Raw genomic sequence first — 25,205 nt, 5'->3', positions numbered from 1 at the left:
CCATTGGGGGAGTCTAAATGAAGAGAACACAGGACCTCTTTGTATTCTTTCTTAAAATTATATGTGAATGTACAATTATCTCAAAATTAACAGTTAATAAAAAAGCAAAAAAAAATCCTCTTTGAGAAAAAAGATTATAAAGCTCTTAAAGAGCTTTGACAGCAAACTGAATGGAGAAACTTATTATACAAAATTGATTGGATTTATTTTTCACCATTAATTCCATTTTTGTGATTCAGAAAATGGTATGTTCTCCACCATTAGACTCTGTCCAAGAAACTGCCTAAGGTAAAGAGAGACTGCTTGGAAAAGGAACATGAGGACATAGCTTTGGGACAGCCCAGTTGGCATTCCTGTCTGCACAGACACCAGCCATACCTAGTGATTCACTCGAGGTAAACATAGCATCCTAAGCAAATATTGGCAAACAAAAAGTGTCTGTTTCTGAATTCTCATTTCAAAAAAAAAAAAATTTAATATAGATCTTACCATCTTATGAATTCTGAGAGAAATTTTATTCTCCTATTCAAGCTACAGATGCAATTTTAATTGTGTTAGATTAATTTGAATCACAGAATTTCCCATGTTGAAGGAATTTGGAAGGGAAGTAATCTTATTCTTCATAGAAACCTTCCAGTTCATTTGATCATAGTATTGCCTATAGTTGGCTGGCCAAGTTAGAATAGATGATGGTAAGGTTCTAGGTTCCATCCTGTAAGCCACTCAGACTCTGACTGTTCAGGGACCACTCATCAGACTCTTTCATCAATTGCTTCACACATGCCTATTGTTACTCATAAGGAAGACCTGGCAAGAGAATTTAAGAAACATTTATTAAATATTCATTTTGTATGAAAGTGCTGTGTGAAAACTAGACATATGTCTTAAAGAAACCATCAGTCTAGTAAAAGAAGGAAAGAAAAGAAAAATAGAGCAAAACTGTCACTTCCTAGAAAGCATTTCAGAATTGGTGCTGTGTAGCTGGAGAGTTGTTAAGAAACATGTTTGTATACCAAGGCTACCGTTACTTCTTATTGTTTTCCTTATTTAACAAAAAACAAATGCAGATCTCTAAAATCCCATAGGCGGTTACTAAGAGAGCACCTTTCAGGGTGTATTTTAAACATCTTTGTAAATGCCAAACATTGTATGTTTCTTAATGTTAGAGCAATATATATTAATTTGGCTGACAAACTAGTAAATTTTACCCAAGGAGGAAGTGGTGATAAGGCAGTTGATACTATAAAACTCTTATCTTGGCAGTTTACTGTGTGAAAAACACTTTCAGTGCTTTTATTTCAATATAGGACTCATGACATTGTGTTAAATGATATATTCACAAACTTTTTTAGAGTTAAAAACAAGGCTTCTCTAGTCATGCCGAATCCCACATAGATAAATCACTCTGCTTGAAAATGTTTTACTTCGATTCCTTGTCATTCATGTGTTGATGTCTAAGATAGTCTGTGACCGTGGATTTTAAATTGAGTTGTGAACTCTGTCACAGTTCTTCAGTATTAAAGGCAGCTGATTTCCTGGTGTGATTGCTGGTGTCTGTCTGCCACCCTTGAACACATACCCTTCATCATAACACGTTTCCCATTTCCACTCCTGCTTTTTCCTCTTCCCTCCCTTTGTATCCTTAATCAATAACTGTTTCCCCCTTTTTCTTCCATCAGTTTATAAGATCTCTTTACATCGTAAGTATATTAACCCTTTTCCTACCAAATGTGGGGCAAATATTTTCCCTTATAAACAAATTGCCTTTCTAATTCTTTTCAAAGTTTTTAAAAACAGGCATTTGTATGTTGTCAAATCTTTTATGTGATTTTTCCTTTTTTATATAACCTTTTTAAAATTCATTCCTAGCCAGATTTTAGATGCATATTTACCTATGTTTTTCTTTATGTAACCCATCTAAGAAGTTCTTTTGTTTGGTATATGATATGAAATGAGGGTCTACGTTATTTTTTTTTTTTTTAATTTTTATTGTGCTTTAAGTGAAAGTTTACAAATAGAGTCAGTCTCTCATACAAAAATTTATGTATACCTTGCTATGTACTCCTAATTGCTCTCCCCCTAATAAGACAGCACACTCCTTCCCTCCACTCTATTTTCATGCCCATTTGGCCAGCTTCTGACCCCCTCTGCCCTCTCATCTCCCTTCTGGACAGGAGATGCCAACATAGTCTCATGTGTCTATTTGATCCAAGAAGCTCACTCTTCACCAGTATCATTATCTATCCCATAGTCCAGTCCAATCCCTGGCTGAAAACTTGGCTTTGGAAATGGTTCCTCTCTTGGGCAAACAGAAGGTCTGGGGACCATGACCTCCGGGGTCCTTCTAGTTTCAGTCAGACCATTAAGTCTGGTCTTTACACTTTTTTTTTTTCCCAAATAGTTTTAAATTCTCACATAACGTACGGTCTTTGGGAATATCTGGTCTTTCTAGTTGCTTTGTCAATAAATATTTATTGGGTGAATTGAATGAATGTTTTATCTCTTATTTGGCCAATACCAGCTGCTGTAGCTTTATGTATGTCTTAAATCCTTTGACTAGGTTCCATCTTGTTTGTTTTTCTTTCTAATTTTTTTTCCAGTTTTCAATGATCTGTTCTTCTAAATCAACTTAAGAATCTTATTGTGATACTTAGATTCAAATTTAGAACTCTGTCAGATTCCTCCAAAATAAGCAAAAAAAAAAAAATCATAAAAAAAATTGATTCGTATTGAATTAATCACCTCTTTTTTTTTTTAACAGTTAATTCGGAATGAATACATTTTCTGTTCTGAAATCAAGTCTCCATTAAACCCCAAACTTCAGATTAATTATAATTGTTCAATATCTGGAAAAGTAGCCTTTGAGCTATACCATGTTGTAATGAAGAGAGTTTAAACACTGATTATGAAAGGAAGTATCTGATACTATAAATGTTTCCTTTGGGTATTATTTGCAACCAGAATTGAAGAAGTAGGGAAATCTTTTTTTTTTTTTTTTTTTTTTTGATGTCAACCCTCACTAAACCAAAACATAGATGTTCAGGGTTAAAAATATCTTCAAAATGGGGGATTAACTAATTAATATTTATATTGCAAACCTACAACTTTCACATAGTAAAATTTATCAGATGTACTTGTGTGTCTGTCCTTGATTAGGAACTTCTGTTTATAAAGGAGAATGAATATTGTTTCTTTGATTTTTTTTTATGTTCAGAGGCAGAAATCAATTTTGCACCTTTTGGAGAGTCAGGCAGCTGCAGGTAAAGAAGTTGACAGCTCTTGGGAGGGTTAATTAGAGCTAATTATAATTTGATCGACCTGCTTTTCCTCTAAAAAGCTTTAACCAAACCTTCCTTTGTAAAGTGAGGATTTTGCTTTTTCACACAAACTAGACAAAATCGTTGTTTCTTGGATTTGCAGATATCTATTATTATATGCTTTACAAAAAAGAGTTGCCACATAGAATCAGAGATTTGGGTGACGTTAGAAAGGACCTTCAAGATTACATGGCACTTGAAAGCATGAGAGACTCATGATGGAAAATTGTCATTTTTAAAGAAATATAAACCAGTGTATTTAATCTTACATATTTAATGGAAAACCAAAAAATAAAATTATCAAACACAATCAAGTGTAACTGTCCTTTCACAACCTTTTTTTTCAGTCCATTTGGTTTTGAGAGAATCTCATTTGCTTGGTAAATACCATAAAAGGATTTTTTTTCAGTTGTGTATAAAGAGAGGATAAGGACATGATTTGCTTTTCATTATATGGTGCTTTTTCCATAGCATGGTTTATCTGTTTTATGGTTGTTACTGTGATTATTCAAATGAAATGTAATTCTACTAATATTCCCATAAAATTGAAACCTTTTAATGAAGAACTTTCCTATGGAAGCTTCTTACTAATAAGATTTCTAAGACAGTTATTACATATGAAAAACCAAATCATCATATGTGCTTATTGTCAACTCAACTATCCACTCATTTTATGTTAAGTGGACCATCTGTTCATGGTAGATAGGACTTTCATTCCCAGACAGCTTGTGTTCTAATTGGGCAGTCAAGATTCTCTGAGTTTAGAAAGTTAGGTGATAAAATATTTGAATGACAGTTCAAGATAGCAGTAGGAGATATGCAGAAGTATGTGATTAATTACACACAGCAGATATTACACAAGATGGGAGAGACAATTCAAAGCTGAACAGGTCCAGGAAAACTAGAGAAGATGGAATCTGAGCTAGGCCTGGAGGATGAGAACTGGGTGAAGAAAAAAGGTACCCCCAATGGAAGGAATGATGTGATCAAAAGCATCGTGGAGGTGAGAGAGTTCAGTCTGGGAAATACAGTTAGTTAATACACTTGGATTTGGTAATCATGTAAGAGCGTTGGTTGCACTAAAGCTGGAAGGATTGAGTTGGAACAAGTAGTGAAGAGTTTTGAAGTGTGGAGATTGAAGATGTGTTTTATCATGTAGCTCTCAGGGTTTGTTACACATGGTGGAACTTGAACAATATCTTAGGAAAATCAGCCCATCAGAAGTTCGAAGGGTACATTGTGAAGAACACAGTAGGCAGGAAGATCACTTACGTGATTCTTGGAGTATTCAAGCACGAGGTGATAAAAACATGCATCCGTAATGTGGTGAGAATGAGAATTAAGGAATGGCTGCAAACTACATCATAAATGAAGATTGTGGAGTGCTTGACAACTGGTTATGTAAGGAGATGGAGTAGGGAGCTGGAGGTATGGGTAGAAGAGGAGTGGGAAAAGAGAACGGGGAGAGCACTTATCAGAGGCATGTATAAAGTTCTGTGAATAAATTTTCTCCCCCAAATACATTCATGCTTAAATGGTCAGTTGTAAATTCATTCAGAAATACCTACCGTTGTAGGTGTTCGAGATTGCTTTGGGATCATCCATTGAAGGGTATACTATGCATATTTTAATAAATCAGATACAGTAAAGACCTGCAAAAGATGGACACTATGTAAGGCAGAACGCTGTCAGAGATGGAAAACTAAATAAAGAATGATAGAGAAGTGGTGACTGCACCCTGTCAAAGGTGGAAGACTTTCAAGACTTGGAAAAACAAGACAGCCCCATTGAGTCCCAGCTCTCACAGGCTTCACTGTATATATTTTACGAAAATTAGATGTAACTTGTTTTTGAAACACTTCCTTGAACAGCCCTCTCCCCCAGGTCACCCTCAGTCTTTTTCACAAGCTCTAGTGGGACCAAGACCAGGAAGGATTTTCCAGTGAGTGGACGTAGGAAGCTGATAAGAGAAGTACCCTTCAGGGCTTGGTAGCATAAGCCACATTACAATGGAACATACATCTCTTTCCAGTCTCCTTTCTCTCCTGTCAGCCATTGACATTTTGAAAGATTTACTGATTACCTTAAGATTTATAGAACTTCTAAGGTTAGCAGTGTGGATGTGCTAGCTTAATTACAATGTGCGACTGCAGCTAATCCTTCTTCCTTCTACTTCAGGGAGCCGTTAGGACTCATAACTAAAGAGGAAAGGGTTTTACGTAATTGTTGCTAACATTTTAAAAAGACAGGTGCATACTGTGTTTCCAAACAACTTCTCTGAAATCCGCAAACTGGTATTATTAATTGAATGCCACAGACGAGCCTTAATAAATTACGTATTTGAGCTCTCTAATCAGGAGGGTGATTAAATATATTTTCCAAAAGTAGTAAAGAGGAAAGAGAAAAAAACTGTACCAAAAACTGTAATAGTTTCTTTAACCCTCTTGTGAGAGCTGTTTTGATCTTGTAAAGTAGGTGGTATTATTCTCTGTTATACAGATGAACAAACTGAGTGTTAGAGACAGAATTACACAGCCAGAAAATGAAAAAAGAAAAAAATCACAGCTCTAAGTTTCTGACCTAGGTATGTCTCATCTGAAGCCCATGTTTTTAATTCAGTATCATGTTGCCTTGTGGGGAAAAAGCACTTTATATGGAAAAATACATAGGATATTTGTCCAAACACAGTCACATAGCCAAGTTCAAAGCATTTGTAACATACACAGACTTTTGTTTGTTTGGATTATATTTTTAAAGAAGAATTTGGTCTGATCTTCCCTGAGGATTCATTGTGAAATCATGAGGTGGAAAAATCCTTGTTTGACAAAGGGACCGTATAATTTAAAGGTATTTCATCAGTATCACCAAAAAAAAATTGTCAGATATTTTACTGCGTGATTCAGGATTCTCTTCTAGCATGTTTGATCATATGCTTAGCATTAAAAAGCATAATGCTAAAGTAATCTTTTTTTCTGATTTACTATTACATCTTGGTTTTTTTTTTTTTTCAATTACCTAACTTTCTAAACTGAATCAAACTCTACCTAAAAGAATTAAAACTGAATCAAACTCTACCTAATATCAAGTAAATCAGCGAATTGACTGCAGCATTTGCCCTGGTGGGATTTCAAGCTCATGGTGAGGTACTGGAAAAATCCTGGCTCGCTCGTCACTGACATAGGAGGCTTTATAGTTATTTATTTATTACAAGACAGCCAGGGAGGAAAAGAAAAAACTGAACTTATGTGATCGTGTGCTGCTAAATACGGCACACCGCTGCTATCTTTTCTTCACTGCTTCCTCTAAACGTCATCATTTCCATGCACTAATCTTTTAAACAGCCATTCAGTGGGAATTAGGCTAGAACCTTGCTAAGGGGTCACATTCACCAGCCTGACAGTTATACATTTACAAAAGAAATAGCACGAATTTATTCAGCATCAAAACCTCTGCTTCTATTACCACCCAACTGCATTTCACACGGTATTACCATCAGTGCACTATAATGGCTATATAAATTCCATCCAGATTCCTCATTTAATTAACTAGCATTCTTTGAACAAAAATAAAAGTGCTGTTTTTATAGGGGAATAAAAGCTGCATGAAGTGAGTGTGAAGGAGACAAATCATCAAATTAGTTATTCTTCATTGCAGCTATGGAGAATTCTCTGCCCCTCCCCTTTCTCTTCAGAGGCAATATATTTTTTTCCAGCTTGATTGAATGGAAAATGGGAATGGTGTAGCAGGCTTGAATGTGTTTTAGTACTTTGTAATCGTTTATCCTCAGCCCATGCAGGGCTGGTCACAAATGATACTGTCATCTACAAGTGACTTTAACAATTTTTTTTGTCGTTGGAAAGGCATTATGACGTAGTAGTCAAGATCATACCCTTCAGAACTAGAATACCAGGGTTCAAATCCTCACTGGGCCATTTACTAAGTTCGTGATCTTGAGCAACTTAATTTTTCTGTGCTTCGGTTCCCTATCTATAAAATGTAGGTAGTAACAGGACGTACCTTACACAGCAGTGTGCACATGAGCCGAGGTGATCCATGTAAAATACTCAGCAGTGCCAGCGGGTAGAAAACCCCTGTCTCCCTTATGTACAGCAACAGCCTGATGTGACGTTGGTCAGGCTGGGACACTGGTGGTAAAACCAACCGATCTGGTGGGCTAAGTAGACGTCCTTTACTTTCCTCAGGTAATTCTTTCTAAAAGGGCACTTTTATTATAAGACAATTACCTTCAGATACAATGAGATAAAGTTTTTTGCTTCGGGGTATAGTAGGGAGTTGGTTGGCCCTATCTATCCATGTTGCACCCCACTGCCAGATTTAGCTTTCTAAAGCACTGTGTTTTCCTGTCATTTTCTGTTTAAAAGTCTTCAAGACCTCCCCAGATACAGGCTCTTCTGTCTGTCCTGTCATTTCTACCAGAGCCTGACCTCTTCCCTCTTTCCAACCTTTTTTATGCCATTACTTTCCTGTAGAAACCCTCTGCTGCATTTACACGGGTCTTGTCTCATTTCTCAAATGCGCCACATTTCTTCTTGCCTGTCTTCCTTTGTTCACGTTGTCCTTTTTGTCTGACATACCTTCCTGTCCTTCTCTTAACGAAGTCGTGCCTAACCTTTTAAGATGAGCCAGGAAAACAGAAGATCTTTTACCACTTTGTGTCTTTACCACATACTGTGGTTCTCTGGACAAGCAGCTACTAAGTTAACGTTGTTAATGATGATAAATTATCCCCATAGCTGTACTTTCAAACTATATTTAGAATCTAACCACTTCACACCACCTCCACCACTGTCACTTTGTCCAAGCTACGGTCACCTTTTGCCTTCTCTGTTCCTCTTCTCCATGTTTCCACCTGGCACACCACTTTACTCTACTCTCAATACAGCATCAAAAGTAATCCTCTTAAAATTTAAATCAGATCGTATCACTCCTCTGCTCAGAAACCCCCAATAACTTCCCAGCTCACCTGGAGTAAAAGCCAGAGTCCTTACATCGGCCTAGAAAGCCCCTTAAGGTCTGCACTCCACCCTACCCTCACCCGCATTCCTGGTACCACTCAAACGTCATGTCCTACTACTCCCCTCTTCCTGCCCGTAGTACTCTCTACATCTGTCCCTCTGGCCTCCTTGCTGTTCTCCAAAGATACAAAGCACCCAGTCCCAGCTCAGGGCCTTTGCAGAAACTATTGCCTCCTTGGGAAATCATGCCTCCAGCCCTCCTGCAGATCTCTGATCAAATATTACTTCAGTGAGATCTTCCTGATACTCCCTCCCTAATTTATTGTTTCCCTCCCCCAACTAGAATGTATGCTCTGATGATAGGGAGAGGCTTTTTGTCTATTTTATTTAGTGCTGTATCCCCACTACCTGGAACAGAACCTGATACATAAGCACTTAATAAGTATTTATTGAATGTATGAGTGAAAAATTGACCCTTAAGAATATGTCTATATTCCTAACCCTTTCCTGTGCTTCATATGTAGTTAGGCTCAAACGAGAGCAAGTGTCCTACAACAGCTTCACGAAAATTAAAATAGCCACAGTTGAATATTAGCCATGGCAATTGGAGCAGAAAGTTCCACTCCAAACAAGAGAGATTTCTGCATCAAGTAAAGAAAACAAATGGTTTACAGTATAATACCTGCCATGTTAAATTACATCAGTGTCTTGGGGGACTGTCCTTGACCCAGTGCCAAGCACATTTTGAGAGAGTAAGTGGTTTTGGCTACCCTATCCTCTTTCTAAGGTGGAGGGTGTAGCTAGTGTATGGTGTTTTGTTTGTCGGTCATTTAGAGGCAGAATAATGTGGTGGAAAAAAAAAAAAAAGCATTAATGTGGGAGCCAAGCAGACCCGGTTCCAACTCTGGCACTACTCTGTGTCCTTTTGACAGGTTATATGGTCTCTCTGTTTCCTCCTGTATAAAATGGTTTTTAATAATGCCGTTCTGAAGATTAAATAAGAAAAGACACATAAAGCATCTGAGATGTAACAGGTTTCATAAACACCTTGTAGGCATTGTGTCATACAGAGATAGCTATATATTTTACTGTTGAATTCTTCTGGTTTAAATCCAAAAGGAGGAGTAGCAGTTAGACCGATGTCTGTGAGAAAAAACTGTGGCCCCTGAGGCTTGGTCCACGGAGAAGCCCCACAACACTGTAAATCTGTCAGCAGCATCCGGGGAAGCTGCAAGACCCTTCTTAGAGCATGAGCTCTACCACCCAGTGGAGTTTTGCAGTAGTCTGCTCTTTTTGTCCTTTGAAACAGTTCTTATGCTTCTGTTTTCCAGTTTCATTTCTCTTCTACTTTCCTTATTTTCAAAATGTCATGCTCGGTGTATGAAGTGAGAGGTTCCATACTGAAAACTACCCAAGAAATCTACAAAGGAAAAATTACTGTTCAGCAGCAGCTTCACGTAATAAAATAACACAAATACTTTCAAACCACAAAGTGAAGAACATACGTATATTGATTACGTTTTTAGAATTAAAACTTCAACTGTTTTTTGTTTGCTTGTTTTGTTTGTTTGTTTTCAAGTGTTTTTTGTTTGCTTGTTTTTTTTGTTTGTTTGTTTTAAAAATGACATTATATCTTTAGGAAGCCAAAGCTGTAGTTGAAGAAACAAGAGCCCTCCGAAGTCGGATTCATCTTGCTGAAGCCGCACAGAGGCAGGCGCATGGAATGGAAATGGACTATGAAGAAGTAATCCGTCTGTTAGAGGCCGAGCTCACAGAGCTAAAGGCTCAGCTTGCTGATTATTCTGACCAAAATAAAGTAAGCAAAACAGTCCTCTCTTCTAGTTACCATGGTTTCCTTGCCGTTGTCATGTATCCTGTTTTCATTTCTTTTCATCTGCACTTCTAAACTAGGTCAGTGTTTGTATTATATTATTCAATGATGGGATGATGTGTCGTCAGGGAGGTAGCACGAAGGTTGCGAGCCTTCCTTTATCCAGATAGCTTTTGGGATGGAAAAGCATGTGTCCCAAGTTTATCTGGGTCATTGGTCAACGTTGTACCGTTCAGGCATAAAGTCCGAGAAATATTTTACATTTAATTGATTACAGTGGTTTTCTCTTTTGTGTCTAAACTTGCTAATTTGTCTGGTGGGGACAGGGGGAGAATCTAGGGATGGGTTTTGCTCTTTGATTAGAGCACTTACGGACGTGTGAAAATTAAATAATTTTTACCCCATGCCCAAAATAATTAATGGGGAGAAACCGAGTTAGAATTTAATGTTTGTTGTTTTTTGGGCTTTGTGCATTTTTCCAGTTTCAATAGCAAAATCCTGAATGCTTTTCAGAAGGCAAAATGAACCAATATTTTTATTCATAGAATACATGCTATATTCATTGAATATTCCTCAAAAACTATAATAGATATACATTTTTACTTCACTGATATAAGGTAGAATATTGAATAATTTAAACTGATATTTTATAACTTTGTAGAGATTTTTTACTTATAAACACAATAGGTGTTTTTGTCTTTCATAGTGTCATATTTCAAAAGAACATAAAACAATTTTTAATAATTTACAGTTATTTGATTTAAAAGTAAAACAGTTAAATACTTTAAATGTACTATGTGGAAATGAAACAAGTTTTAGAAAAACAAAATATAGGACAAAATCTGAAATTTTCATTGATTAGCTCTTGGGAGACATTAAGGTATTTTTGTTTAAATCTGTCCATTTAAACCAACTCCAAAAGAAGGCCCATGTTTCTATCACTCTTTGATAATATCACAAGGCCAAGACAAAACATACTACTTGAGAAAGCAGCAAGATTTAGGAACACTACGTGCATTTATTGTTTTTGACCCAGCATTTACATTCTGAAAACAGTGATATGTGATTTTGTTACATGAGTAATTTAACCTGATTCTGAAAATAATTGGCGAATATTGAAAGTACTTTTTTCAATAATTAAGTTACTTTTGGAGGAAAAGTCAACATCTTTAAGAATACCTTCTTTTTAGATACTATAACTTTCAAGGTGTTCATGTGAATTTGTTCAATTTTTTTTTTCTTTAATTTAGATTATTTACAATTCTCTCTTCCTGTTCCTAGCGAGAAACATTTTTGTCTGGTAGTATGATTACTACAATCAATTTAGTTCTTCTCTTTTTCGGCATAATGGGGGTTTCATGTCATTCTTCTCAACAACATCCTAAGCTAAGCCATTGAGCTGTCTCTGGAAATACCTTTTTTTCCCCAAATAAGATACATTAGATGTTGTTCTCAAGATTAAATGAAAAAAGACACATAAAGCATCTGAGATGTAATGAGTTTAATAAATACCTTGCGGGCTTCGCATCCTACAGAAGTAACTATATGTTTTGCTATTTGGACCTCAACATTTTCTAAACCCAGTACGAGTAGGGAAACAGAAGGGAAACTTTTTAATTGTTTAAGATAGTTTAAAGGGAGATGTTGACCAAGATGTAACAAGATTAAGATTCAAATATTAATTTTTAAGATGCAGTTCTTTTTCTTACATTGTTTTTATTTTTAGTTTAAAATTTTTCCCTCATCTATTTATTAACATATTTACCTTTTTTAAATACACATCCATCTTGTAAAATAAAATATTACCAATATCTTTGAAGACCCACAATGTTCCTTCCCAATTGCACCCCTCTTTTTTACCTTCTTCTTGAAGGATTCTAGAGGAAAATATTAAATGACAGAGGAAGCATCAAAAGAAACTGGAAGGAATACACAGACTCACTGTACCAAAAAGAATCGGTTGACGTTCAACCATTTTAGGAGGTAGCATATGATCAAGAACCGATGGTACTAAAGGAAGAAGTCCAAGCTGCACGGAAGGTATTGGCAAAAAACAAGGCTCCAGGAATTGAATGAATATCAAGTGAGATGTTTCAACAAACAACTGCAATGCTGGGGGAGCTCACTCATCTATGTCAAGAAATTTGGAAGACAGCTTCCTGGCCATCCGACTGGAAGAGGCCCATATCTGTACTCATTCCAAAGAAAGGTGATCCAACAAAATGCAGCAGTTATCGAACAATATCATTAATAACACACACAAGTAAAATTTTGCTGAAGATCATTCAAAAGCGGTTACAGCAGTACATCATCGGGCAACTGCTAGAAGTTCAAGCTGGATTCAGAAGAGGACTTGGAACAAGGGATATCATTGTTGATGTCAGATGGATCTTGGCTGAAAGCAAAGGATACCAGAAAGATGTTTACTTGTGTTTTATTGACTATGCAAAGGCATTTGACTATGTGGATCATAACAATTTATGGATAACATTGCAAAGAATGGGAATTCCATAACCTTTAATTGGCTTATAAGGGACCTGGACATAGACTAAGAGGCAGCCATTTAGACAGAACAAGGGAACACTGCATGGTTTAAAGAAAGGTGTGTGTCAGGGGTATATCTTTTCACCATACTTATTCAATCTGTGTGCTGAGCAAATAATCCAAGAAACTGGACTATGAGGAAGAGCACAGCATCAGGATTGGAGGAAGACTCATTAACAACCTGTGATATGCAAAAGACCCAGCCTTGCTTCCTGAAGGTCAAGAGGACTCAAAGCACTTACTAATGAAGATCAAAGACTACAGCCTTCAGTGTGGATTACACCTTAAAATAAAGAAGACAAAAATCCTCACAACAGGACCAATAAGCAACATCATGAAAAATGGAGAAAAAATTGAAGATATCAAGGATTTTATTTTACTTGGATCCACAATCAACACCTATGGAAGCAGCACTCAAGAAATCAAATGGTGCATTTTATTGGGCAAATCTGCTACGAAAGACCTCTTTAAAGAGTTAAAAAAGCAAAGATGTCACTTTAAGGACTAGGGTGCACCTGATTCAAGCCATAGTGTTTTCAGTCACTTCATATGCATTCCAATGCTGGACAATGAACAAGGAAGACCGAAGAAGAATTGAAGCCTTCAAATTATGGTATTGGTGAAGAATATGGACTACCAGAAGAACAAACAAATCTGTCTTGGAAGAAGTACAACCGGAATGCTCCTTAGAAACTTGGGCAGTGTTTTGTTCTGTTGTACATAGGGCCACTATGAATCGGAAATACCCCAACAGCACCTGAGGACAACAACCTTTACCCCAAGGAGCCGTGGTGGTGCAGTGGTTAAAGTGCTCAGTTGCTAACCAAAAGGTTGGCAGTTCGAACCCACCAGCTACTCTGCAAGAGAAAGATGTGGCAATCTGCTTCTGTAAAGATTACAGCCTTGGAAACCCTGTGGGGCAGTTCTACAGGGTCACCATGAGTTGGAATAGACTAGACAGCAGCTGGTTTCCTTTACTCTCAAAGATAACCACCTTATTATATTTACTGTTAATTATTTTCTTGATAATATTACTACCTGTGTATATATCCCTTAACAGTATATTGTTTAATTTTACCTATTTACCAACTTGTTTCTAATTTTTAATGATTATCTGAGAAATTTTAACATTCTATTTTAACTTAAATTACAAAATTAGTATCTTCCCCCTTCTTCAAAATGTTGTAAACACATAATAACTCCAATTTTCCCCTCCTTACTTAATTTCTATTTCTGTGAGTATTTTAGTTCTTGATTTTTGACCTTATGTATTAGTTACTATTACTATTTGTTTTGCCAGTAAACATTTGTTTAGATAGGCCCTATCTTTTACCATTTTCTGGGCTCAACATTCCTTCTTGTATTTCCGATCTTCTTACTAGGATCATTTCTTTTTTTTCCTGAAGTAATCCTTTAAAAATTCATTTAGTAAGGATCTGCTGGTAATAAATTTTCTCTGTTTTTGTTTGTCTGAAAAACATCTTTTTTGAACCTGTGATCTTCAAATATGTCTTTGCTACATCTAGAATGTTAGGTTGATATCTCATTCCTTTCACTGTTTTTATTCAGTGGTTGTGATGTCCGCTATCAATCTATCATTTGTTTGTAGAAAATCTGTTGTTTCTTTCTACCTGATTTTAAGATGTCTTTGTCTTTGATGTTCAGCATTTTGACTCTGATGAGTCATGTGTGGATTTATTTTTGTTCATGTTGCTTGGGATTTATTGGGCTTTCTAAATTTGAGGAGCAGTGAGTGTCTTTTGCCATTTCTGGAAAACCCTAAGCTATTATCCTGAGCTATTGCTGTTTCGTTCTTTCTAGAATCTTTTTTGTAATTCATATTAGATGTATGCTAGATCTTCCTCTTACTGTCTCTTTTTTATCTCTTCATTTTCGTATTTTCAATTTTTGTATTTGTGCTCCGTTATGACGAGTTTCTTTACCTCTGTCTTCCATTTCACCTGTGCTCTTTTCAACTCTACCTAATGTGATGTTAAACCCATAAATTGAGTTTCTAATTTAATTATGATTATATTTTTATTTTTCAAGAAATTGATATTTTGTATAATCTGGATCAATTTTGATAGTTACTTGTCCTTTTATTTACTTGCAATTTCCTCTTTTTTTTTAAATATTAAACATACTTGAAATTCTATATCAGATCTCTCCAATATGTGCTATCTTGATAGGTATGATCCTGTAATTTGTTCCCTTCAGCTGACTTTCATTCATGGTAGCTTATTTCCTCATATGTTTAGGTATTTTTGTTTGTTTGTTTTGTTTTTGTTTTTATTGTAAGGTCATATTCTTTGACACTTTGTATATATGGGAATTCTTTAAGATCTGAGTTTAGGATATATTTCTCCCAAGAAGTTTTGTGTTTGCTTCTATTAGCCTGGGGCTTTTTTTAAGTTTAAACTAAACTTTCAACATGTGGATTTTCTGGCCACACAGATAATGTAAGTTTTTGCCCCAAATCTGCATGAGTTAGGGCCTGTGCTTAGGAATTATTCGGGGGAGACTTTTTTTTACCCACTCTAAAAAAAACTCTACCAGAGCCAAAATCAAATCACTGTTTGCCTCTCTTATTTATTTCTTCCTCTTTTACCCATTAAAGGTTCCCTGTTTGCCATTTGCTCCTGGTGAAACTCAAAGCTGTAGGCCACCAGGGATCAACATATACACTCAGAGCCAATTAGGCTGCAGTGCTGTCTTACCTCACTGGGCTCGCCCTGCATTGCTGTTGCTCTTCTCTGTGGAATTCCCTTAGTTTCCTGCCAACTCAGGCCTACATTAGATTATATTACGTTAAACATATACGTGTATCTCCAGCATTTACAATTGTTCTCTTGTGGTAAGAGTTTCTATCAACATCTGGTATACTGTGTTGCCAAAAAAAAAACTCATAAATTAATTAAAATATGTTTTACTATAAGAATCAATAAAGTAATAGTTGGCTTCTCTAGCTTTTGTTGATTCTTATGGTTTTGTTTTGTTTTTGGCAGCATGGCATACCAGATGCTGACAGAAAGTTATATAGCTTATCTAAGGAGCCCTTGTGGCACAGTAGTTAAAGTGCTCGGCTGCTAACTGAACAGCCAATCAAATCCACCAGCCGCTCCATGGGAGAAAGATCTGGCAGTCTGCTTCTGTAAAGATTTACAGCCTTGGAAACGCTATGGAGCAGTTCTACTCTGCCCTATAGGGTTGCTATGGGTCAGAATTGATGTGACGGCAGTTGGTTTTTTTTGAGTGGGTAGCTTATCTCATGAAACTTGCAATATACCTATGCATTTTAACTTGTAAATATTCAAGTGGTTAAGTGCCCCTCCCCCATAATCAGAGGATACGTAGAGTAAGAGAGAAAATAAATGATACGGTAATATTGAATATTAGTTAATAAAAACTGAAAATAGGACTCACTGTTGTAAAATTGAAGAAATGTGTTAGATGCTTCTTTTGATACCTCTTTCCAGGAAAGTGTTCAGGATTTAAGAAAGAGAATTGCAGTACTTGACTGCCAATTGCGAAAATCAGAAATGGCTTGTAAAACTTTTGAGGCATCCACTGAAAAACTTCTTCATTTCGTAGAGGTAAATTTTCTTGTTATCATTATGCTTTTTCATTTTTAAGAAATATATAGGCAGCTGGCATATAGATAAATGCCACACTCTTTTGTGACTAACGAAACATTCCCTGGGCTCAAAATTGCAATGCTGACCTACTGTCAGATTTAAAATTATATAGGTAATGAATAGACCAGCTAACATTAAGAAGATTATTTAGAGAAATAACAGAAACAGGGTAACATGATCCCAAATATTCACTATGTTTGGGGAATTTTTATTAATTTATTTTATATTTTTTATTGTTGAGAATATACACAGCAGAACATATACCAATTCAACAATTTCTACATGTCCAATTCAGTGACTTTGATTATACTCTTCAAGTTGTACAACCATTCTCACCCTTCTTTGAGTTGTTCCTCCCCTGTTAACATAAACTCACCGCCCCTTAAGTTTCCTGTCTAATATTTGAGTTGCTGTTGTGTTTGATCCCATATAGATAGTTCTTAAAAGAGCACAATGCTCAAGGCAGACATTCTTTACTAGTTAAGCTAAACTATTGTTTGGTGTTGATGTTTGGTTTTAGTGAATATTCTCCTAAAAATCTTGATACTATGTAAATATTATTCAATAAATATTTACCCCTTAAAGAAATATGTCTGCATGTATTATATTCCTGCATAAATTACATGTTAGTATAATTGATTTTTATTTTTCCTCACATAACAGAAACACTTGTTTAATCAGTTGGAACATGGGGGTTGTAAATATTAATTAAGCAAAAAAAAGACATTTTTAAAAACCATCAAATTTACCTATCTCCTTCACTACCTTGTTTGTCACTAGGCTGTTCAAGAAGTATTTTCTGATAATTCTGCTTCCTTATCAAATTTAAGGTAAGAATATTTAAGTGCTTTCTGCAGAGTATGACCACTGATTAAATTATTCATTGTATTGTTATGATTAAAATACTAGAATATCTTAAATAATCTTAAGATGCTACATATCCTATTGGAGTCATTGTTTAGTATCTTGTGAAAATAGGTGCAAGGACACGTTGTTTTTTGTCCCATCTCTGCAAAGAATATTTGGGGGTATTTAAGCAGTCATTAACCTTATAGAGTCCCTGGGTAGTACAAAGAGGTAATGTGCTCAGCTGGTAATTGAAAGGTTGAAGGTTTCAGTATACCCAGAGGTGACTCAAAAGAAAGACCTGGCAATCTACTTCCAAAAATCAGCCATTGAAAACCCTATGGAGCCCCATTCTATTCTGCCACACTTGGGGTTACCATGAGTCAGAATTGTAACATTTACTCAGTCCTCTAGGAGTCCCTGGATGGCACAAACAGTCAAGCACTTGACTACTAGCTGAAAGGTTAGCAGATCAAACCACCCAGAGGTACCTAGGAAGGCAGGCCTGGTGATCTGCTTCCGAAAGGTCCCAGCCTTGAAAACCCCACAGAACAGTTTTACTCTGCACACATGGGGTCGCCATGAGGCAGAATGGATGGGAAGGCAACTAACAACAATTCAGTCCTTTATCATTAAAATGGAGATAGGAATCATCTATCAGTCTTTCTCAGGAATTCTGTAAATATGAGATTAACTTGAAGTTCTTTAAGCGTATCTTTGTTATTGGGTGCTGTCAAGTTAATTCCAACTCAAAGCGTTCCTATAGAACAGAGTAGAGCTGCCCCATAGGGTTTCCAAGGCTATAATCTTTATGGAAACAGACTGTAACATCTTTCTCCCACGGAGTGGCTGGTGGGTTCCAACTGCCAACCTTTCAGTTAACAGCTGAGCACTTAATGACTGCGCCATCAGGGCTCCTTAAAGTAAGCATACCGTGTATGAATAAAAGTTGCTAGTCTCAGGTTCACTGCTAAACGTCATGGTCAACTCAGCAGATCAGTTGTTAAGGCAAACAGAATCTTGCAAAACATGTTCATACAATGAATTTCTTTCATTTTTATCATTCAGCAGATTTAATAAAAAAATATATTTAGGAAATACATCTTGATTTCTTTATTATTCACAGCCTGTTTCAGATTTCTACTTCTAGGAGCTACAGATATACTAATAAGATTTATTTACTTCAAAGCACATGTTAACGGTCATTCTGATACGTGTTGAAAGACATAAACAAGAGAAAGATTCCTGTGTATGCATGTTCAGAGTAATTTTTTCTTCATCTTATAGTAGCTGCCACTAGTTCTTGATACGTTTCCTACTTCTAGCAATGTACATTTGGCAGAAACAGAAGAAAACTATACCCTTTACTGTGAAAACAACAGTTCAATAAAAGATGATTCGTGGTATTCTTATTATATTGTAGGTTTCCATATAACATTTTCTGAACTGTCTATAGTTGCTCATTTTTAAGCTCATTTAATATATTTTATTCCTTGTAACTAAGAAATAAATTTATTATTATTATCCATTCTGTTTAGAATATGATTATGTGTATTCCATGATGATTCTTCTCAATAAGGATGTTAAAATACTCACAGTCGGATACTCCTTATATGGATTAGGTATCTCCTCCCTCCCCCTGATCTCCTTGTGACCTTGACCAATAATTCCAAAGTTTTGGCGTCAAAAATGATTGTTTAGAAGCCAGAGCCTGCCTTTGCCTTAAACTGCTTCATGGAAAAAGGCAACTTTAAAAAGCTACCTTAAGCAAATTTTCACCAACTCTTATAAGGTTAAACACTAGTACAATACGTTTCAGTCTTTTTAATATACAGTATCTTCTGTAGTGGATATTGGTCTTGGTCATTCTGCATAAAGGCTATGTATTTGAATTTGAGAACTGATGATGTAGTTTCTCTTTATGTATTAATACCGTCATGTTTAAGAAGATGGATTGTAAAATAATCATGGTTTTATCATCAATTTAAAATTGTCTCTTTTCAAATAAATGTTTTAGCATAATGGTTTTTTGCAGTAAGACCTTGCAATCTTAATTATATAAGAATGCATTTTTTTCAGGTAACACTTGCATTTAAATAAAGTGATATAAGAGCACTAGGCTATTGTATATTTAGGGGCAACAAATGTAAGTACGCAAGAGATCATTTCAGAAGTGAATATACATATTGAATTTATATTTAATATTACTAGAAGTAATAGTAAATGTTCAATAATTTATGTTTAAGTGGTTAGTTTGAATTTTTATAAAAGGTACATGAAAAGAAACATCATGTTAGTGTAATGTAAGCACTCACAAAATAAGCCCATTAATTTATTTGGGAGGCGGGCCATCCTTCTGTAACTGACTCCTTATATATGAAGCCAACCTAATTTTTAAAATATTCCTATTCATTCTATAATATAGAATTGGAGGCAGATATGATGTTTTGTGTGAATGACTTCATTTATGGCAAAAAGAGGAGGCCTGGTGGTGCGGTGGTTAAACTCTCAGCTGCTTACTGAAATGTCGGTGGTTCGAACCCACCAGCCACCCCATAGGAGAAGAGATCTGGCAATCTGCTCCAGTAAAGATTACAGCCTAGAGAACCTTATGGGGCAGTTTTATTCTGTCCTACAGGGTTCCTATGAGTTGGAATCAACTAGACAGCACACAACAACAACAATAATATGGCTGTAAGAATACGGTGTTCCCAAAAATAGATACATTTTTGTACAAATTTCTAACTGCTAAGAATCCAGATTTAGCAAAGATAGATATTATTCATTGTGTAATGCATTCAACTTTATTTCCCTTTTAGTGAAAGAAGAGCTCTGTTAGCTTCTCAGACTTCCCTCACACAGCTGGGAAGGAATGGGCGCAATGTCCCTGCCACCCTAGTGCTTGAATCTAAGGAACTTGTTAAATCTGTTCGTGCCATACTTGATATGGATTGTAAGTACTCTGCATTTTTTACCTTTTTTTTTTTTTACAATTTAGTTAACAAAACAAAGAACATTTCAAGTCTGATAATTTAATTTTTTTAAGTATCGGTTGCCTTTAATTGACTGCTAATCGATAGAACTGTCAGTGTACAAATTGTCAGGGAGAATATTTGTTTTCTTTAAAATGCTCACAGTGGCTTCCAGCTGAAGATAGCTGACTGAGAACATGCCTTTACCTCTCCTTCCATCCAAAGTCTCTTTGAAATGATAGAAAAATATGAAAATAAATCCACAGTAGCACTGGAAGTCTAGAAGGATGAAATCAACATCGAGGCATTTTTGAACAATATATAACAGATGGAATAAGATCGAAGGTTCAACCCGGTTGATCAAAAGACCCCATAACAATAGAGGGATAGAAGACACTGTTTCAGCAAGTAGAGCTTTAGAAGAAAACTCCAGGATCACAGGCAGGGAAGACTGGGAAGAGACCCTAGGGCAGTCCACAGGGTAATTAATTAAAAGGCTGTGGAGTAGCTGAACCGCTTCCCTACTCTCAGAGCTGCTGGCTCAGGCATTTACTCCTTAGCTAGGACCAAAAGAGTACTTCTCTTAAGGAACTGTGTGATCTGTCCCTCTACACACCCAGAGTCAGCCTTGGACTAAACAGAGAAGCAAAGTAATGCTCTAAGTAACTTCCAATATCATGACAGGCAAGGAGATCATTAAGGAAAGTTTATATGATTAGACATTTCCATCCTTCCCTCCTCCTATCTCCAGGCACTTTTGCCTCTTCATGGATTTCAACTCTGTTTTTATAACCATTTGCTAACATACCATTTATTATCCTGCAATGAAAATTATAGATAATTTACCTAATTATGGTTAAGAGCTCAGCTGCTAACCAAAAGGTTGGCAGTTCGAATCCACCAGCCATTCTTTGGAAACCCTATGGGCAGTTCAACTTTTGTCCTGTAGAGTCGCTATGAGTCAGAATCAACTCGACAGCAATAAGTTATACCTGTTATTTATGAAAATCAATAAAATACCCTAACAACTCAATGGGGCAGTTCTACTCTGTTCTGTCGGGTCACTATGAGTTGGAATCAATTTGTAATAAGATAATATGTATGTCAGTAGGTAAGTGTTGGAAACCCTGGTGGCATAATGATTAAGTGCAATGGCTCTTAACCAAGAGGTCAGCAGTTCGAATCCTCCAGGTGCTCCTCAGAAACTCTACGGGGCAGTTCTACTCTGTCCTTTAGGGTCGCTATGAGTCGGCATCAACTTGATGGCAGTGGGTTTGGTTTGGTTTGAGGTAAGTGTTTGGGCACAGCTACACTAGAAGACATCGTGTAGTAGTCAGAATCTTGCACCTATGCTTAGAATTACCATGCATGTGACAACAATAAATGTAGACTGATGCAGGTGCATCATATTATCAATTTAAATAGAACAGGCATGTTGCCATCGGTCGCATGATTGTGAGAAATGATATATAGTTCTTGGCAAAGTTTTGAACAGAGGAAAATACAGAGTTCCATTAATTTACCCAGTAGTTACAAATGTAGGATATTCAATGTATATTAAACTGTGGAAAAATATTTTAGGTTTATCTGTAATCAAGTTAGGTTCCAGCCTCAAATAATTAAATAACCAAAAATAAGTTTTTTGTTGTTTTTTTTTTTTTTTAACCAAAATAAACCTTTGGTAGAATATTTGAAAATCATGTAGAACACAGGACAATTCTTTGTTGCATCAGAATGTCTCATGCATCCTATAACGATAGGGTGTTTAGCATCCCTGGCACCCTTCCACTAAACGTCACAAGCTCCACTGTGATGGTTAAGATTGTGTGTCAACTTGGCTGGGCCATGATTCTCAGTGTTTTGGCAGTTGTATAACATTGTGATCACTTTCCCATTGAAATTTGATATGTGACCATCCCCATGATGGAATCTGCTGAGTGGTACCGGCAGGGGTGAGGCCTGTGGCCACTCACCACCCCCTCAGCCTTCATCTCTCCACCTTCTGCCGTCTACTTCTTTTTCCTGCTCACCTTGCAAAGGTTATTGGCTTGTTTTGGATCCAGCAGCTGTCTCTTGTCTGACCTCTGGTTCTTGGTACTTGAGCTAGCAGCTTACTTGTCTACCTTGGGATTCGGTGATCTTCATGGCCTGGGAGCAAGAGTCCTGCTCCCCGACCTGCCTGTCTTGGGTTCGCCAGCCCCTGTAGCTAAGTGACTCAGGAGAAACCTTGCAGTCTTGCCTGCTGACCTTGGGGATTCCTCAACTGTCACAACCTGTGAGCGGGATCCCCGCTCCCCAACCTGCTCATCTTGGGTTCACCAACTTGTGCAGCTCCGTGAATTGGACAAGACTCTTTCATGATCCAAGGACTTGGGACGTTCCAATCCCTACAATCGCGTGAGCTGTTTCCTTAATGTAAATTTCTCTCTATGTAGTTATATGCATTACTGGTTTTGCTTCTCTAGAGAACCCAGCCGAAGGCAACCACAAATTACTGTGATGATAGCTAATGCTTGACAGATTTCCAAAAATCCAACCTGGGTGTGATGCTACACTAACTTAGAGTCTCTGCTGTAGATCGTCATTTATAAATACAAACAAACAGCCAAAAATCACCAAATGTTGGACCAGAGAGGAACTGCATAACAGATACCAGAAAAAGAGAAATAAAAATTTTTTTAACTAAGTTAATTCAATATCCAGAAGATAAATGTATTGTGTTTTTAAAATAAAATGGAATTATTATCCTTAGAGTCCATAAGACATTGCATTCATAATACAAGAAGCAGCTGCCATGAAAAAAAAAAAAAATTGTTAAAGAGTACTTTTAAAAAATAATTTTAAATTTCCTCTTCTATTGAATCAAGATAATACCTACCCAATAAGGTCACTGTAAAGATAAAATAATATAATTTATATAAAGCACCTAGCCCTACCACATTTCCTGGCTCAAAGCAAACACTCTGAAGTATATTTTGAATTGTTTAAACTTTAATTAGCTGCTCTGTTTACAAATGCTGCATAACAAATCATCCAGAAACTTAGTAGATTAAAACAACAATTTATTATTGTGTCTCATGGTCCTGTTGGTTGACTGTTCTTAGCTGGACAGCTCTTGCTAGAGGCCTCTCATGCAGTTGCTGTCACATGTCTGCTGGGGCTGCTATAATCTGATGCTTTTACTTGGCTGGATGTCCAAGATGGCATCAGCTGATTGAGCTGAGAGCTCAGCTGGGGTTGTTAACTCCAACACTTTCCTATACGTGGCCTCTCCAGCATGGCAGTCTCTGGGGAATTAAATTTCTTGCATGGTGACTCACGGCTCTAGCATAGATATTCAGTGAGCAAGTCAAAAGCTGTACCACCTTTTATGACCCAGCTTGAGAAATCACACAACCAGTAACATCATATTCTGTTCATCAATGCAGATTCAAGGGAAAAGAAGTTAGGCTCCAGCCCTGGGATGAGGATGAGCAAAGTCACATTAGAGAAAAGCATGTGAGTCAGGAGTTATTATTGTGGCCATCTTTGGAGAATATAATCTGCCACATTAAACTTATAGCGACCTTTTTTTTTTTTTTATAGGTTAGAGTAGAACTGCCCCATAGGGTTTCCAAGGAGCAGATGGTAGATTTGAACTGCCAGCCTTCTGGTTAGCAGCCAAACGCTTAACCACTTTGCCACCAGGGCTCCATTTGCCACATTGTTGTTGTTGTTGTTGGATCCCATAGAGTCGATTCAGACTCATAGCAATGCTGTAGAACAGTAGAAGTGCCCCATAGGGTTTCCAAGTTGCAGCTGGTGGCTTTGAACTGCTGACCTTTTGGTTAGCAGCCATAGTTCTTAAACACTGCACCACCAGGGCTACTCTGCCACATTAGTACATATTAAATATAAATTAATTTAGCTGGGATGGTTCAATATCATCATTACAAGTATCCATGAATACATGGCATATGCTGTCTTTTATTATCTTTCTGTCTCTTCATGTCAGTCTGTCTTCTGATTGTATTTGTGCTGGCCTGTACCATTCTCTTATCGCTATAGTTTGCGACTCTTAGTCCTCCCTATGCTGAATACCAGATGTTATTTATTTATTGTTAAGATGTACATATTTTTGTATGTTAATCAGTACCCAAATAATATATTTTGAGTGTAGCCATGGGTAATAAATGGCTTTGCTTAATTCAAGTTACTATTCAAAGACGCTTTGGGCTAACTTTTGACTTCACAACTGTGTTATGAAGGATTGGAACCCAAGCCTCTAATAGTAGTCTTTGCTGAATTTATGCAATGAATATGCTTTTAAAAATTTGTATCATTAGAAACCCTGGTGGCGTAGTGGTTAGGTGCAACGGCTGCTAACCGAAACATCAGCAGTTCTAATCTACCAGGTGCTCCTTGGAAAACTATGGGCCAGTTCTACTCTGTCCTATATGGTCGCTATGAGTCAGAATCAACTCGACAGCAGTTGGGTGGTATATTACATTTTTTAAATCAAATTGTATTTCAAAAATCCTATAAGAACTCTTTATATAAAGAAGTTCTGTGGGCTCTAGAAAGAATGAGAATAATCACTTTCACATGTTGTCTATAAGCTCAGAATTTTATATATCAGACTTCAGTTGGGGTAGGAACAGTGGAGGGAAACACCTGCAGACATAGCCCAGTGAGCATTGCCATCATTACTTTTGATTACCTTGCTAACATTAGTGTTTATATTTGTCAAATATGATTATCCAAAGAACATATTTGAAATTCAGCAGAACTTCTTTGGAAGAAAAGTAAAAAGTTCCATCTGCACGTTTTATATGTTGCAAGATTTTTATGTAGCTTTTGCTGTTTAAAATTAACAAATAGTTTCTATGTTCTTCTATTTTGAAATATAACTGCTAATGGTGGTATATTTTCCAGATAATTTTTATAACTTCATATGATATATCTTTTTAAGTTTGATAATTCAAATAAACTCAGCTCATTTTTCTTTCTCTTTAAGCTGTAGATTTTTCTGCATATGTAATGGGAAACAGTTACTACCATGACATAGATAATTAAGCCACAACTCCTGCCTCATTTTCATTTGC

At 36.6% G+C, this 25,205-nt stretch overlaps 1 protein-coding gene across 5 annotated transcripts in view; it reads left to right on the top strand.

Annotated features, from left to right (window-relative positions):
- Nucleotides 1–25,205, top strand: part of STXBP4 (syntaxin binding protein 4) — a 191,816-nt gene that overhangs the window by 87,997 nt on the left and 78,614 nt on the right. For all 5 annotated transcript variants that reach the window (XM_049861123.1, XM_049861126.1, XM_049861124.1 and 2 more), the window contains 4 exons: nucleotides 9,933–10,109; nucleotides 16,145–16,261; nucleotides 17,084–17,133; nucleotides 19,969–20,102. In XM_049861123.1, coding sequence (XP_049717080.1) covers nucleotides 9,933–10,109; nucleotides 16,145–16,261; nucleotides 17,084–17,133; nucleotides 19,969–20,102 — 478 coding nt within the window. The remainder of the gene's footprint in view (nucleotides 1–9,932; nucleotides 10,110–16,144; nucleotides 16,262–17,083; nucleotides 17,134–19,968; nucleotides 20,103–25,205) is intronic.

The sequence above is a fragment of the Elephas maximus genome, chromosome 19 (assembly GCF_024166365.1).
Source record: "Elephas maximus indicus isolate mEleMax1 chromosome 19, mEleMax1 primary haplotype, whole genome shotgun sequence".
NCBI classification, from domain to species: domain Eukaryota; kingdom Metazoa; phylum Chordata; class Mammalia; order Proboscidea; family Elephantidae; genus Elephas; species Elephas maximus.
This window is presented reverse-complemented; position numbering and strand designations above follow the sequence as displayed.